The sequence below is a fragment of the Plutella xylostella genome, chromosome 29, assembly GCF_932276165.1.
Source record: "Plutella xylostella chromosome 29, ilPluXylo3.1, whole genome shotgun sequence".
Lineage (NCBI taxonomy): Eukaryota > Metazoa > Arthropoda > Insecta > Lepidoptera > Plutellidae > Plutella > Plutella xylostella.
In genome coordinates this window covers 2,505,774-2,520,680 of record NC_064009.1, presented here as the reverse complement: position 1 = coordinate 2,520,680, position 14,907 = coordinate 2,505,774, and the positions used below count along the sequence as shown (strand labels likewise).

At 37.6% G+C, this 14,907-nt stretch overlaps 3 protein-coding genes across 5 annotated transcripts in view; all 3 read left to right on the top strand.

Annotated features, from left to right (window-relative positions):
• The first annotated feature begins 32 nt into the window (after positions 1-32).
• On the top strand, positions 33-7,877 carry LOC105391545 (beta-1,3-glucan-binding protein). 3 transcript variants are annotated; one of them, XM_048631662.1, is made up of 10 exons: positions 38-324; positions 701-937; positions 1,140-1,363; positions 1,461-1,582; positions 1,907-2,094; positions 2,331-2,555; positions 3,851-3,984; positions 6,333-6,494; positions 7,023-7,184; positions 7,653-7,877. In XM_048631662.1, exons 1-10 carry the CDS (start codon positions 198-200, stop codon positions 7,833-7,835), a joined length of 1,764 nt encoding a protein of 587 aa, XP_048487619.1. In that variant the 5' UTR covers positions 38-197; the 3' UTR covers positions 7,836-7,877. The 3 variants fall into 3 exon arrangements, with proteins under 3 accessions (XP_048487621.1, XP_048487619.1, XP_048487620.1); XM_048631663.1 differs by having other exon boundaries at positions 43-324; positions 1,928-2,094; XM_048631664.1 differs by lacking the exon at positions 6,333-6,494 and having other exon boundaries at positions 33-324.
• LOC105386542 lies at positions 4,680-6,209 on the top strand. The gene is made up of 2 exons (XM_048631665.1): positions 4,680-5,437; positions 5,818-6,209. The coding sequence occupies exons 1-2, from the start codon at positions 4,723-4,725 to the stop codon at positions 6,021-6,023; spliced, it is 921 nt and encodes a 306-aa protein (XP_048487622.1). The 5' UTR covers positions 4,680-4,722; the 3' UTR covers positions 6,024-6,209.
• A 950-nt stretch (positions 7,878-8,827) lies between the features above and the next one.
• Positions 8,828-14,907, top strand: part of LOC125488461 (beta-1,3-glucan-binding protein-like) — a 41,126-nt gene continuing 35,046 nt past the window's right edge. Inside the window, exons 1-2 of the mRNA XM_048631745.1 lie at positions 8,828-9,163; positions 9,448-9,664. Of these exons, the coding sequence (XP_048487702.1) occupies positions 8,857-9,163; positions 9,448-9,664 (524 nt within the window). The 5' untranslated portion in view covers positions 8,828-8,856. The remainder of the gene's footprint in view (positions 9,164-9,447; positions 9,665-14,907) is intronic.

The window sequence follows — 14,907 nt, the reverse complement described above, 5'->3', positions numbered from 1 at the left end:
TACTAAAAAATCTTTTTATTTATACAAATTGATCTGTCTGTTGTTAGATTCGTAGAGTTCGTTTACAGTAAGATACAATGATGATACACAAATATTAAAATTGTACTTATGCAGATGAACCACAAACAATAGCATTATCGTTAAAACCGAAATTAAAATCTCTTCTAGACAACCATACTTTGATAAAGAGTGCCGGAATGTTTTTTAATATTGTTTTTGTGTCAGTGATTATCACGGTGTGTTTCGCTCTAAACCCAATTAAGTATATTGGCCAATCCAGAGTGGAGGCATTCTACCCCAGAGGACTTGCGATTACTGTGCCAGGTAAGATTAGCCATGCATGGTGACATAACATAAGGTATTTTTTCTTTCAGTAGAGAGCTCGTGGGTTAAATTATACCTAAGTAGTTACCAACTGATAAAATATTTCCAATTGATAAATAAAGGTCTACTATCGCATCTAGATCTACTTACCTGGATCTACTTACAAACATCACGAGAGTTTCCTAGCTCTAACTACCCCTTCACTTAAACTATGCATAGGTATGTAGGTTCTAGATCTAGTAGGTAAATATCATTAGGTGCATAGTATTTGTCAATGCATCTCTGCCTGCCCTGCGAGTGATTAAACGTGATTATACATTATTTTAGTGCCATCATTTATTTTATCCCATGATATTACCTTCTTATTCTCTTCCAGATAATGACTTCGACATAGTCTTCGTCGAAGGCAGTCTGAACCAGCCTATCAACCACCTGACCATCGGCACCCTGAGGTTCTGCAGCAGTCGCCCGCCGAGCAACGACAGCGTCAGTCGCGTCTGGGTCTTCACCGACAACTCAGCCAGGGTTAAAATTGGCGACGAGGTCAACTACTGGATCTCCTTCAAGAAGGGAGAGATTGAACGGAAGACGATGCTTGAGAAAGTGATTGTTGGTAAGCAAGCATAGTTACGGAGCGCTACATCGCTAATTATGACTAAGTTTATTTCGTTGTAATAAACGTAGTCACTATGTCAGCTCTCGTTTGTCCGTTTTTTGTCAAGCTAGAACCAGGTCATTGAAATATATAAAACTCGAATGCTTGATATAAAATATTAATTTATGACCATAAAACTTCAGGTTACGTTAAATTTCAGACCTACGAAATCAAGATGGAACAAGACGTTATAGCAACCCTAGCACTGTCGAAGCTAGAGAAAATGAGGTCGATCCATACTGCGACCACACAGAGACAGAAATACAAGGAGAAATAGTTAAAGAACACATTTGCAAAGATGATTTGATATTTAGTGAAGAATTTGAAGGTCCGTTGAGCAGTTCAAACAGATGGGTAGTGGAAGAAATGTTTCCAGAAGGACCAGTAAGTTATAATACCTTTTTAAGTAGGTAATTTTTTGTAGTAAACGTAAGAATAATTATATAATAAAGTTATAATTAAGTTGTTTGTCTAATTCTAGGATTTTCCGTTTAATGTCTACCGAGGTGAAGAAATGGTAACTATTGAAAACGGAACTCTGATCATAAAACCGAAGTTATTGGACGAAAATATAATTACTGGAGAATTGGACCTTTCCGATGTGTAAGTTTGTAGCTGTTTTTAGCTTTCAAAATTTGATACATGTATATGTAATAACAATTGATTCTTACTAGACTAATATTTAAATATATTGCTGTCTTGCTCTGTCACTATACAGTCAAAGCAAGCGAGCAATAGATTTAAATACGTTTAAATGTCTTGCGCAAGTCACCCTAAAATTATTCATGTTAAATTTTATTTATTTTAAAGGTGCTATATGACATTATAGGTAAGTAACCCTCATCCATACCTTAATTTTTCTATTTTTTCATCATCTTCATCTCTATTATCTTCATCCTGGTCACTTTTCCTCTTCCTTTTGATCAGTTTCTCAACAACCCTCACCAGCTGCACCGGTCGACTGGACACGACGGAGTGTCAGCGCGTCGCGTTCGCAGCCAACATCCTGCCCCCCGTGGCGTCAGGCAAGGTGTCGTCTAGACGCCGCTTCAACTTCAAGTATGGAAAGGTTGAAGTGCGAGCGAAGCTGCCTGTTGGGGACTGGCTGGTACCTGGTAAGCATGGTTGTTGCTCTTAAGTCAATTCGTGAAAACAATGTGGGATCCATACGCCTATGGCATATTATTAATCGATAAATCAGCTCTATCTAGAGTAGGTGGATCTAGTGGTGGTCAGAAAGTAATACTTGTAGATGATAACCCAAATCAGAAAATGCCATGTATATTTACTCATATTCATTAAAAATATGGAGCAGTTACCTTGAATCTGACATTAAAAAATATTCTTCCAGAAATCAACCTGGAGCCTCGTCACAACGTATACGGTGACGGTAACTACGCATCCGGCATCATCCGGATAGCCTTTGTGCGAGGGAACCCAGGGATGGGCAGAAGCCTCTACGGAGGACCCATCCTGTCCAGCAAGGAACCCATCAGGTCCAAGTTCTTGAAGGAAAAGGTTGGCGGCGAAGAGTGGAACAAGGAGTTTCATAACTACAGCATGATTTGGAAAAGAGGTGGGAATGTGTCCTATTAATATTTCCTTCCAGGTATTTCAGACACGCAAAAATCATTTTCTAAATTGCGATTCTCCTCGATTTTGAAATGGGTCAGCTCATCAAAATACGAGGGTACCTCGTGCTGATTTTCAGTTCATAAACCTAAGAAAGTGAAAGAAGCTAAGTTCAAAACACAAAATTGGCTAAAAAGTATGGATTATAATGATACAGAAGCTATATTGTGCATAATTAAATAAACTCCCGTATTAACAATAAATTTTAACGCTAATAAGTTTATATTTATTTATTTTTGATTACGTATTTATATTTTATCACTATCTTCATCATATTTATTTCACTTTTATATATTTATTTTATATATCAATAATAGTATCTATGTATGTACATACAGGGTGATTGGTAAGTCGATGTATTCCTTTAAATGGGTTGTAGACGAAGGCATTTCCAGTTGATTGAACCCCATAATGCATTATCCAAAAGTCAACCATTTCTGAGTTATGTAAGTTTTAAGTTTTTTTAAGAATTTTGCCAAAATTTATGTTTAAAAGCAAAATATTTCAAAAACTAAGCATTTTTTAATACTTTTTTGATTCTTTTGCATTGGTGACACCTTAGCCAACTAATTATAATCATTAATTGCGCAATATTTAACTTAATTTAGACACAGTGCTTCAAAATAGATGAAACATTAAGAAAATGTTACGAAGTTTGAAAACAAAAATCCTAATTTAAAAAAGAATTTTATCTGTCAATTTTTCAGGCACTACAGCTTAAACATAATCAATTTTTAAGCTTTAAACTGACATATTCCAATCTAAAATCGATTAAAGTATGACCAAGATATAGCCAAAACAACCGCATAGGCGGACAAATCTCAGTAGGGAAACGAACAAGATTTTGTTCCAATTTTAAGGTAAAAAGTATTGTAACTGGACTTTGTAGAGATCCGAAATTTTTATAGTAATTCTTAAGTTTTTTATTTTCTTTTGAATACCATTTCATTTTTAAGCGAAGTATAAGTTCAAATTTTTAAGTTCTTAAAAGTATTACTTAATTTTTCAAGTTTTATGTTTTAGATGTTCAATGTTTTAAGTTTCTCAGCTTAGATTTTTTAGTTTAAGTATGGTGTCAAAAAAGAATTTTGAATTTAAAAAAAAAAAAAACCTCTGTGAAGACTCGCTGTCACGTTATCAACCAACAGACTTAGCAACACTGAAATGAAAGGTTCACCCAAAACGGCTACACCATAATTACCAATTACTTACATCTATACCAACATCTTATCCTCCCAGATGGCATAACGCTAGCAGTGGACGGGGTGACCTACGGCGTCGTCCCAGCCGGCAGTTTCCTGCAGCTCGAGGGAGAGGTGTCTCACGCTAGGAGATGGGCGTCGGGCAGCGCCATGGCTCCTTTAGACCAGATGGTGAGGGATTGGAAATGTTGATAGCCGAAGCTCTTAAGCCTGAGAGAACTTGCTTGAAGGATTGCATGTCTCTGAACTACGAGCTCCTGTGTACTATTGTACACAGGAGCTCGTAGTTCATTGCTCTACACTTTATTTGCACCAGTAACAAAAATTACAAAAAACAAAACAGTAACTACAAAGAGGCGGCCTTGCTTAAAGCAATCTCTACCACTGTTTCGTTAATAATTAATTTAGTATATTCATTAAGTAGATTCATTCAGTAGATTCATTCAATCGTTCATTCATGTATTCATTCATTCAATTTACATCTATCATGGTGGCTAGCTCGATATTGTGACCTTACAATAAACCTCTGTTTAAAGTCTAAATTCTTTAATATCAGCAACCTATCCTTACGAAGATACAGTCCACAATCACGCTGACCAACTAAATGTTTCTTCGTTGTGGTGGTCAGGTCCAGAGTTCCTTCAACACAAAGAAATACAATATCCACAGATACCCAACTTACAACAAAATTCATTACCTGAAATATCTTTACATACACAAAACAAAAACAATGATAAAACACAAAACATCATATCTATTTTAATACACAAGCTTTCCTCATTCAACAAACTCATACGTATATACAGTTATATACAACGTTTTGTTTACAATACCAGACATAAACTTAATAAAAAACCTTCATTTAGCGACTTACAAACATCAAAATATAACCTTATTCATATTGCTCAAATGGAAATGTTTCCTAAAGAGTATGACCTGTTAACGAGAAAGCAATCATTACCAAAAAATGGTAGGTTAACATCACTATCGCCTTTTCTTGATTCAAACAACTTAATTCGTGTCGGTGGGCGACTCAAGAATTCCTTTTACACTTTCGATACAAAACACCCCATTCTACTCTGTTCCAAACACCATCTCACTCATTTAATATTTGAAATGTATCACTCAACATTGTTACACGGCGGTCCGCAGTTACTATTGGCAAATATAAGGCACACTTATTGGGTTCTAGGTGGAAGAAACCTGGCAAAAAAGATATTGCATAAATGTATGCGTTGCGCTAGATTCAGGCCTAAGTACATCCAGCCTATAATGGCCGACTTGCCAACTGATAGGACAAACTTAGAATTTCCTTTCATTACAACTGGAATTGACTATGCCGGACCAGTGATGATTGCCAATCGAAAGGGTAGAGGATGCACATTATTGAAATCATATATTTTAATATGTGTCTGTTTTGCAGTTAAGGCCGTGCACCTGGAGCTTGTCACCGATCTGTCTAAGGAAGCATTCTTGGCTGCGCTGGCTCGCTTCACGGCTCGTCGGGGTAAACCCCGCTGTATCCATGCCGACAATAGTACTACCTTTGTAGGCGGTTTTAATGAGCTAAATTCATTTTTATCAAATAATTCAGACGCAATTCAATCATCAATGAATGAACAAGGTATAGATTTTAAATTTATTCCTCCTTACTCACCTCACTTCGGAGGCCTGTGGGAATCTGCCGTTAAGTCGGTCAAACATCATCTCCGCCGTACCCTTGGTCTTGCTCACCTCACATACGAAGAGATGACCACATGTCTTATCCAAATAGAGGCCATTTTGAATTCGAGACCTTTAGTCCCCATTTCTTCTGATCCATCAGATCTTTCCTGCCTAACCCCCGCCCACTTCCTGATTGGACGGCCACTGTTATCGGTACCGCACAATGTCATTGACGACAATGCAAACATCAGCCGGCTTCAGAGATTCCAAAGGGTTGAGGCTCTAAAACAACACTTCTGGCGTAGATTCTCTAACGCATATGTATGTTCCTTACAACAGAGATCCAAATGGAGAAGCTCCAGAGGCCAGCTGCAAGAAGGAGACCTGGTTCTACTGAAGGACGCCTCACAACCTCCACTCCTATGGCTCATGGGACGCGTCACTGCCATCGAACCATCCAGCGACGGCCTTGCAAGAATTGTCCAAGTCAACACGCGAAAAGGACTATTACGCCGAGCATATCAAAACTTGTGCTTACTACCTAAAAATTAGATTTTGACTTTGTCAACGCCGGGGAGTGTTTCGTTAATAATTAATTTAGTATATTCATTCAGTAGATTCATTCAGTAGATTCATTCAATCGTTCATTCATGTATTCATTCATTCAATTTACATCTATCATGGTGGCTAGCTCGATATTGTGACCTTACAATAAACCTCTGTTTAAAGTCTAAATTCTTTAATATCAGCAACCTATCCTTACGAAGATACAGTCCACAATCACACTGACCAACCACCAATCTTTTAAAATAATATTTCCCACAAACATTTTTTACTCCAACAATTCTCCCCAGTTCCACCTAACCCTGGGCATACGCGCGGGCGGGGCGGGCGACTTCCCTGACTCTGGACCGAAGCCCTACCGCGACGGGGACAGCAAGGCGGCGCTCCAGTACTGGGCGGCGCGGGACCGGTGGCTCCCCTCCTGGGGAGATGCGAGGCTGATGGTGGACTATGTGAGGGTTTACGCTGTGTGATATAGACAAAGTCTACGTCAAATGCATGTTATAGTTAATAAATATGATATATTATTCTGATAATCGTTTTTTTACAACCTTAGTTCGATAAGACGCTCTTGATCTTTTGACATGAGTTTTGTTTATGTGATTTTATTGAGGGTAGTAGTAGATATTGTAGTTGCACTGTTGTCGCTTCTTAGGTTATATATTTTCATATGCGGGCTGATGATGATGAAGGAGTTAACAAGGCACATGCATCGTATAATAAATATATATTTTTTCTGATAATTTATGTGTTTTAAAAGAGGCTCTTGGTCTTTTGGCATGGGTTTTGTTACTGGAATTTGCAGTTCAATTGTATATAAAGTAATTAAATGAAATGTTATAAGTACCTATATCTGATTTTATTGAGCCTAGTAGTAATTATTGTAGGTCCGCTGTTGTCAATTGGAAGAGGTAGGTAGTTGTTATGGAAATGTATTTACAAGAAACTTATGAATTTGTAAGTCCACCAATTCTCCCCAGTTCCACCTAACCCTGGGCATACGCGCGGGCGGGTCTGGCGACTTCCCTGACTCTGGACCGAAGCCCTACCGCGACGGGGACAGCAAGGCGGCGCTCCAGTACTGGGCGGCGCGGGACCGGTGGCTCCCCTCTTGGGGAGATGCGAGGCTGATGGTGGATTATGTGCGGGTTTACACTGTGTGATGAAGTCAAAGTCAATGTCGAATACATCGCATCGTATAATAAATAACTATATAGTTGCTATATAGTAGTTACATAGTTAACTACTACTAACTTAGCACTGAAATAATTAGATATAGATAATTACCTAGATTAATTAGTTGTAATTGACTGTAACAAGGCTTAAAATTAGTGTTTATATGTTTCATTAAATAAATTATTATATAGGATTTTTTTCTGATAATTTATTTCTGTGTTTTAAAAGAGGCTCTTGGTCTTTTGACATGGGTTTTGTCGTGGTTATGTCACTGTTTGCAGTTAAATTTTATATAAATAAGTAAGTATTTTAGAATTTATGGTAGGTATTTGTGATTTTGTCCGCTGTTGTCAATCCTTGGGAGAGGTAGTTGTTTTTGAAATCTATTTATAAGAAACTTATGAGAAAATTGTAAGTCCACCAATTCTCCCCAGTCCCACCTAACCCTGGGCATACGCGCGGGCGGGGCCGGCGACTTCCCTGACTCTGGACCGAAGCCCTACCGCGACGGGGACAGCAAGGCGGCGCTCCAGTACTGGGCGGCGCGGGACCGGTGGCTCCCCTCCTGGGGAGATGCGAGGCTGATGGTGGATTATGTGCGGGTTTACGCTGTGTGATAGAGTGAAAGTCTATGTCAAATGCTTCGTATAATAAATAACTATATATTTTTTCTGATAATTTATTTCTGTGTTTTAAAAGAGGCTCTTGGTCTTTTGACATGGGTTTTGTCGTGGTTATGTCACTGTTTGCAGTTAAACTTTATATAAATAAGTAAGTATTTTAGAATTTATGGTAGGTATATTTGTGATTTTATAGAGCCTAGTAGTAACTAATTATTGTAGGTCCGCTGTTGTCAATCCTTGGGAGAGGTAGGTAGTTGTTATGGAAATGTATTTAAATAAGAAACTTATGAATTTGTAAGTCCACCAATTCTCCCCAGTTCCACCTAACCCTGGGCATACGCGCGGGCGGTTCTGGCGACTTCCCTGACTCTGGACCGAAGCCCTACCGCGACGGGGACAGCAAGGCGGCGCTCCAGTACTGGGCGGCGCGGGACCGGGGGCTCCCCTCCTGGGGAGATGCGAGGCTGATGGTGGACTATGTGCGGGTTTACGCAGTGTGATAAAGTGAAAGTCGACGTCCAATGCATCGTATAATAAAATACAGAATTCTCTGATAAGTAGGTAATGGTATTTTTTTAACAAATTAAGTTGGTTTCTGTGTTAGAAAAGAGGTTCTTGGTCTTTTGACATGGGTTTTTACTGGAATTTGCAGTTTATATTTCCAGTAAGTTTAAAATAATTAAATTTTATGTTATAAATGTATTTGCGGGTAGCGTAGATAATATATTGTAGTTGCACTGTTGTCGGGCCTTGGGTTATCTATCCATATAAGTATACGGGCTGATGATGATGATGAAGCAGTTGTTATTGAATAGCATTTTTAGAAACATTAAAGTTTTAAACAATTATTGAAGAATATAATTTATTTAACTAACTTCACTACAGTCGCATTTAGAACTTGTTAAAGTATACTTCCTATTACAAGCCAGTTTTATCAAGTACAATGTGAAGTTAGCCAGTCGCCTTAGACAAGTAGGTACAGTCGCTTATACTTAGCTGCCGGTTAAATAACATCATGATATTACTCAAGTCTCATACTCTACTGTGTTTTGGTTTACATTTCATTCTCTGCAGAAGTCAAAGCGACAATGTTACTGAAAGTTCTACTGAATCTAGTGAAGTTAACGAAGTTACTACTGCATTAATAGAACTTAATAATGGGACTGAAACACCAGGAATGGTGCGTTTTCAAAATAGCACTGATATTAATGATAACGGATTTACGAAAAATACAGACGGATCTGCAAATACAACTGATATGAGACCAATTATAGTGGCCTTCACGGCTCTCTACCCTAAGGGCTTAAGAGTCTATGTTCTTGGTAAGAAAGTTTATAGGTATGTATACCTAGTCAGAAAAAAAGATACTTAGCCACCCAGATGTAAACACTTAAAATTTAAGATACAATAGGATAGGTGACTCCAAATATAGGTACCTACTTATTTAGTAGAGCTTTGTGTGTATATCGATAAACAATTCTATAATCATCTTCCTTTCAGTTGTGAGCCTTGACCGAACTGTTTGCGCTGAGAAGGATGCTTTTCTCTTTTTTTACTTATCATCAACCCATAATTCACCCTTATTTTTTCTACGATAAACTTGCAGATTACAACATGACCGTAGTAAAACTATACGGCGCAGTGAACACAAAGCTTCATGGCTACAAACCAGGGCATTTGAAGCTATGTACGCACTCTGTGCCGAATAAAAATGTCACGGGAAACCGCTATTGGCTGCTGCAGAACAAAAACATCAAACTAAACAAGGGGGACACCATTTACTACTGGATCCAAACGTATGGCCAAAGGATCTTTATAAGTAAAACTAGAGGTTGCGTTGTGGCGCGGGCTGCAAGCAGCCGCGCGGTGCTTTGATGCTTTTGGTTTAGGTGGGAGACAGTTTTCAGTATAAATTTCAGTTTCAGCAGGGTATTGACTTGAATATACCGTAGCAAATCTTTCTTTCGTTTTGTTATGTCTTAAAAACTGTGTTCACTATGATTTTTTTAATTACAGGGTTACTGACGATTTTGTTTGACGTGGGAAACAGTTTTCAGTATGAATTTCGGTTTCAGCAGGGTATTGACTTGAATATACCGTAGCAAATCTTTCTTCCGTTTTGTTATGACTTAAAAACTGTTTTCACTATGACTTTCATTATAACAGGCGTACTGATGATTTTGTTTTAGGTGGGATACGGTTTTCAGTATGAATTTCAGTTTCAGCAGGGTATTGACTTGAACAAACCGTAGCAAATCTTTCTTGCGTTTTCTTATGCCTTCAAAACTGTTTTCACTATGAATTTATATATTAAAGGGGTACTGATGATTTTGTTTTAGGTAGTTATACGTTTTCAGTATGAATATTGGTTTCAGCAGGGTATTGACTTGAACATACTGTAGCAAATCTTTCTTGCGTTTTGTAAGGCCTTAAAAACTATTTTCATTATGAATTTCGATATCATGTCGGTATTGATGCTTTTGTTTTTGTTTTCAAAACAGTTTTTTAAGTATAATAATCGGTCAGCTGGCTTTACTTATAATATACCAAATTTCTGACGTTTTCCTTTGTATTCTATGAAATGTTGCTATTATAATTTCTTTGGTGGTATTCATTTCGCCTTAAAAATACCAGTAGGAAAATTCAGGTAGGTATACTTTACAATGACGTAGCGGATCTTTCTGGTGTTCAAGTCAAAGACGCATCCGAATATTCGGACCATATCCCAACACTCCATCCCGTACTCGTACTCAAAAAAATTGATTCCTGTTACGGATTGTCTCAAACAAATACGGAAGAGAAACTAATCTATATGAAAAAAAATTGGTTTCGTAAACTTTACCTAGTATCGAGCCGACATCGTTTTGTGTGCAAATATTGGGTTTTTTAATCCTAATCCTAACTAATATTATAAATGCGAAAGTAACTGTGTCTGTCTGTCTGTCTGTCTGTTACTCTTTCACGCCAAAACTACTGAACGGATTTGGATGAAATTTGGTATACATACGGTCTAGACCCTGGGAAAGAACAAAGGCTACTTTTTATCCCGAAATTCCCACGGGAAAACTTTTTAAGGCGAAGCGAAGCGCGCGGGAAAAGCTATACCTCATAAGTCTGAGTCACCCCCATTCGCGCGTTTTTCTAGCATCTCGATTATTAGTTTACTCTGTCCTGAAAAGAAACTTTTTCATAGAAAAGAAATACACAGGCTTTTTTACAGAACTATGTTTTACTTCAATTTAATCCATAATTGGAGCTATAAACTCCCAAACATACACTTTGTCTTTTTTTTATTCATTCAAGATATTTCTTAGTCACAATCGGCTCTCAGGTTATATAGTTGTGTTGACGAGGGTTTGAGTAGTGTTGCCTCGCTTCGCTCGGCTCTCCAGGGTTTGAAGTATGGTGGTTCGCATTGTTTTGCCTCGCTTCGCTCGGCTCCTCTTTTACGGTAAGGTTATACTTAAGTTGTATTGCCTCGCTGCGCTCGGCTCGGGTTCCGCTCATCTCGCATAATCTTTATTGACCAAAACTCATTTCGCATAACTCGTATGGTCTAAACTTTTTTGGCCGAACCATCACTTTGCCAAGACTTATGTGGCATAAGGCTCGTTTCGTCTAAAACTCTTTAGGCACAATCTTTAAACACCTAAGTTTCGTTTGCTCAAATTTGTGTTCGTCTATACCTATGTATAATCTTGTTTCTCGTAATGTTATCTTAATAAATAATATATTAAGTATGTAGTAAATGTACAAATGGTGGTATTTTTCTCTTACATCCCGAAAATCACGATATTGTATGATCAAAAAATCGAAAGTTAACGACCAATATAATTATTACAAAACCCATGAGATCGAAACCTAAAAATAGGTGCGACGACGAGCAAAGCGAGGAGGAGCGTGTTAGGTGCACATGTTCATCAAAACCAAAGCGGAGCGCAGCGAAGCGGAGCGGAGCGTTTTCCAAACAGCGGAAACAATACAAGGAACCAGTTTGCGCTATGTAGGGAGACGCTCCGTCAAAGTTAAAGCCAAACGAATATTATTACTTTGTATAAACCTAATAAACCTATGCCATAGCATTATTAGGCTATTCAAGATTTGGCCATACCATTATTAGGCTAAACAATGTTATGCGAAATAACTTTTTACTAAACGAGATTTATGCCATACGATTTTCGGCGTAACGAGACTTTGACCAAACGTTACTATGCAATACGAAATTAGGCATACAAATCTTATGCCAAAAAAGGTAGAACCGCTCGGCTCACCAAGGTTTGAGGTATGATGGTTTGGATTGTTTTGCCTCGCTGCGCTCGGTTCTCCAGTCAAACTGGCAGTTGGTCATTAAAGTAGTTTAGCCTCGCTTCGCTCGGCTCCTCTCTAGGTCTCGGAATGATAATTTCGGTTGTTTTTCCTCGCTTTGTTCGGCTTTGCAGTTACATAGGCACTTGCTGTTAATTGCGCTTAAGCCTCGCTTCGGCTTGCGATGTTGATTTCGCGATGTTGATTTCAGCAGTTTTGCCTCGCTCCGCTCGGCTCTCTAGGTTTTGAATTGATGGTTTAGGTTGTTTTGCCTCGCTTCGCTCGGCTTTCCACTTCTTAAACGGGACTTTTCCCGTAGTTTTTCTTTATTGATAATAATAATTATGATACGTAATGCCTCGCTTCGCTCGGATTTATTTTCTTTATGGCAGGGTTACTTGTCGATCGGATGCCTCGCTGCGCTCGGCTGGTTTTATTTTGGTATAGCTTGTAGGAGGACTATGGCCTCGCTGCGCTCGGAACTTAATCTGTGGTAAAGTTGATTTACATTTTGTATGTTTTTAGGGAAAATATTTTTTCCACTAAAAGTGGGGAGTTTTTATTTTAAATAATAATTGTTTTTATTTATCTTCACAAATACGCCATATACCATAAATCTGTCTGACCACTCCAAAGAGGTGAAATTGCTAATGTAGGTAATTTTTTATACGTTTTTAGGGAAATTTTGTTTTTTTCCCTACAAGTGGGGAGTTTTTATTTTATATAATTATTGTTTGTATTTATCTACACAAATGCCCTATATACCACAAATCTGTCCGACCACTTCAAAGGGGTGAAATAGCTAATGTTCGTAATTTTTTCTACGTTTTTAGGGAAATTTTGATGTTTTCCCTACAAGTGGGGAGTTTTTATTTTACATAATTATTGTTTGTATTTATTAACACAAATGCGCCATATACCATAAATCTGTCTGACCTACTTCAACGGGGTGAAATTGCTAATGTTGGTAATTTTTTGTACGTTTTTAGGGAAATTTTGATTTTTTCCCTACAAGTGGGAAGTTTTTATTTTAAATAATAATTGTTTGTATTTATCTACACAAATGCGCCATATACCATAGATCTGACCGACCACTTCAACGGGGTGAAATTGCTAATGTTGGTAATTTTTTATACGTTTTTAGGGAAATTTTGATTTTTTCCCTACAAGTGGGGAGTTTTTATTTTAAATAATTATTGTTTGTATTTATCTACACGAATACGCCATATGCCATAAATCTGTCCGACAACTTCAACGGGGTGAAATTGCTAATGTTGGTAATTTTTTCTACGTTTTTAAGGAAATTTTGTTTTTTTTTCTATAAGTGGGGAGTTTTTATTGTTAATTAAAAATCTATGCATTTAACTACACAAACGCGCCATACATTCGAATCCCCTCAGACCATCACAAAACGACAAAATTGCATATTTATGTAAATTTTCCCATGTTTTTAGAGAAATTTTGTTTTTTTTTCTTTAAGTGGGGTGTTTTTTATTATTAATTAAAAATCTATGCATTTAACTACACAAACGCGCCGTACATTCGAATCTCCTCAGACCATCACAAAACGATAAAATTGCATATTTATGTATAATTTCTCATGTTTTTAGGGAAATTTTGTTTTTTTCCCTAAAAATGGGGAGTTTTTATTTCATAAGAAAACTAAATGCATCCACCTACACAAACGCGCTCTACAAGTCAAAACTGTCAGACCACTCAATACAGGTGAAATAGCCTTAAAACATATAAAATTTATCTTTTACAAAATGGCTGCCACTTCATCCGCCATTTTGATTTTTGCAGTTTTCGGAATTTTCCTATTAATTTCACCATATATCCAACCATGTACAAAGAAAATCATCACCCCACCTCCCCCCCTTCTGGGAGATCAATTCACCTCAACTTGAATCGGCGTCGAACTTTTTCAAAAATATAATCTCCCGTATTTCTCAGGGTTGCCAGCCGAAAGTTATAAAAATAGTCAAATGTCATTAGTATGAGCCTTTCTGACTAAACTGCATCATTTTTTAAAATCAAAAACGGTTATTTCTATTTTTTATGTTTTTGGGGAAAATCTCAAAATTTTCCCTAAAAATGGGGAAATTTTATATAGCTGGTAAAACCTACCCTACAAACTACACAAATGCGCCATACAAGACAAATCTCCCCAACGACTCTAAATAGGTAAAAAATCCAATCAAAAATCGTGAAAAAAAAGTCACTTTTACAAAATGGCCGCCAAAGCAGTCCGCCATTTTGTTTTTTCAACTTTTCGGAATTTTCCCATAAACTGCACCATACATCAGACCGTGTGCAAAAAAAATCATCACCCCAACTGCCTCCCTTCTGGGAGATCAATTCACCTCAAGTTGGGTCGACGTAAAAAAATCGGAAAAAATATAATCTCGCCTATCGCTCAGGGTTGCCAGTCGAAAGTAATAAAAATGGTCAAATGTCATTAGTGCGGGTCTTTCCAACAAAACTGCATCAAATTTTAAAATCAAAAGTGCCCATTTCTACTTTTCATGTTTTTGGGGAAAATCTCGAAATTTACCCTAAAAATGGGGAAAATTCTTTCACATGGCAACTCTACTCGTCAAACTACACAACCCCTCCATACATGTCAAACCTGTCAAATGCCCCCAACACAATAAAAAAATGCATTGAAAATCCCCGAAAAAACACGTTTTTATAAAAAAATCTCCCCTCCCCCCGCAATAAAAAAAAAATCATTTTTTGGAATTTTCCCTTAAATTTCATC

Excerpts from the sequence above, each read along its gene's own strand:
- LOC105391545 (XM_048631662.1), top strand. The coding sequence starts at position 198 with ATGTTTTTTAATATTGTTTTTGTGTCAGTGATTATCACGGTGTGTTTC. Across the intron at positions 1,364-1,460 it reads AAATGTTTCCAGAAGGACCA|GATTTTCCGTTTAATGTCTA; the intron begins GTAAGTTATAAT and ends GTCTAATTCTAG. Across the intron at positions 2,556-3,850 it reads CAGCATGATTTGGAAAAGAG|ATGGCATAACGCTAGCAGTG; the intron begins GTGGGAATGTGT and ends TTATCCTCCCAG.
- LOC105386542 (XM_048631665.1), top strand. The coding sequence starts at position 4,723 with ATGGAAATGTTTCCTAAAGAGTATGACCTGTTAACGAGAAAGCAATCA. Across the intron at positions 5,438-5,817 it reads ATCATCAATGAATGAACAAG|AGATCCAAATGGAGAAGCTC; the intron begins GTATAGATTTTA and ends TCCTTACAACAG.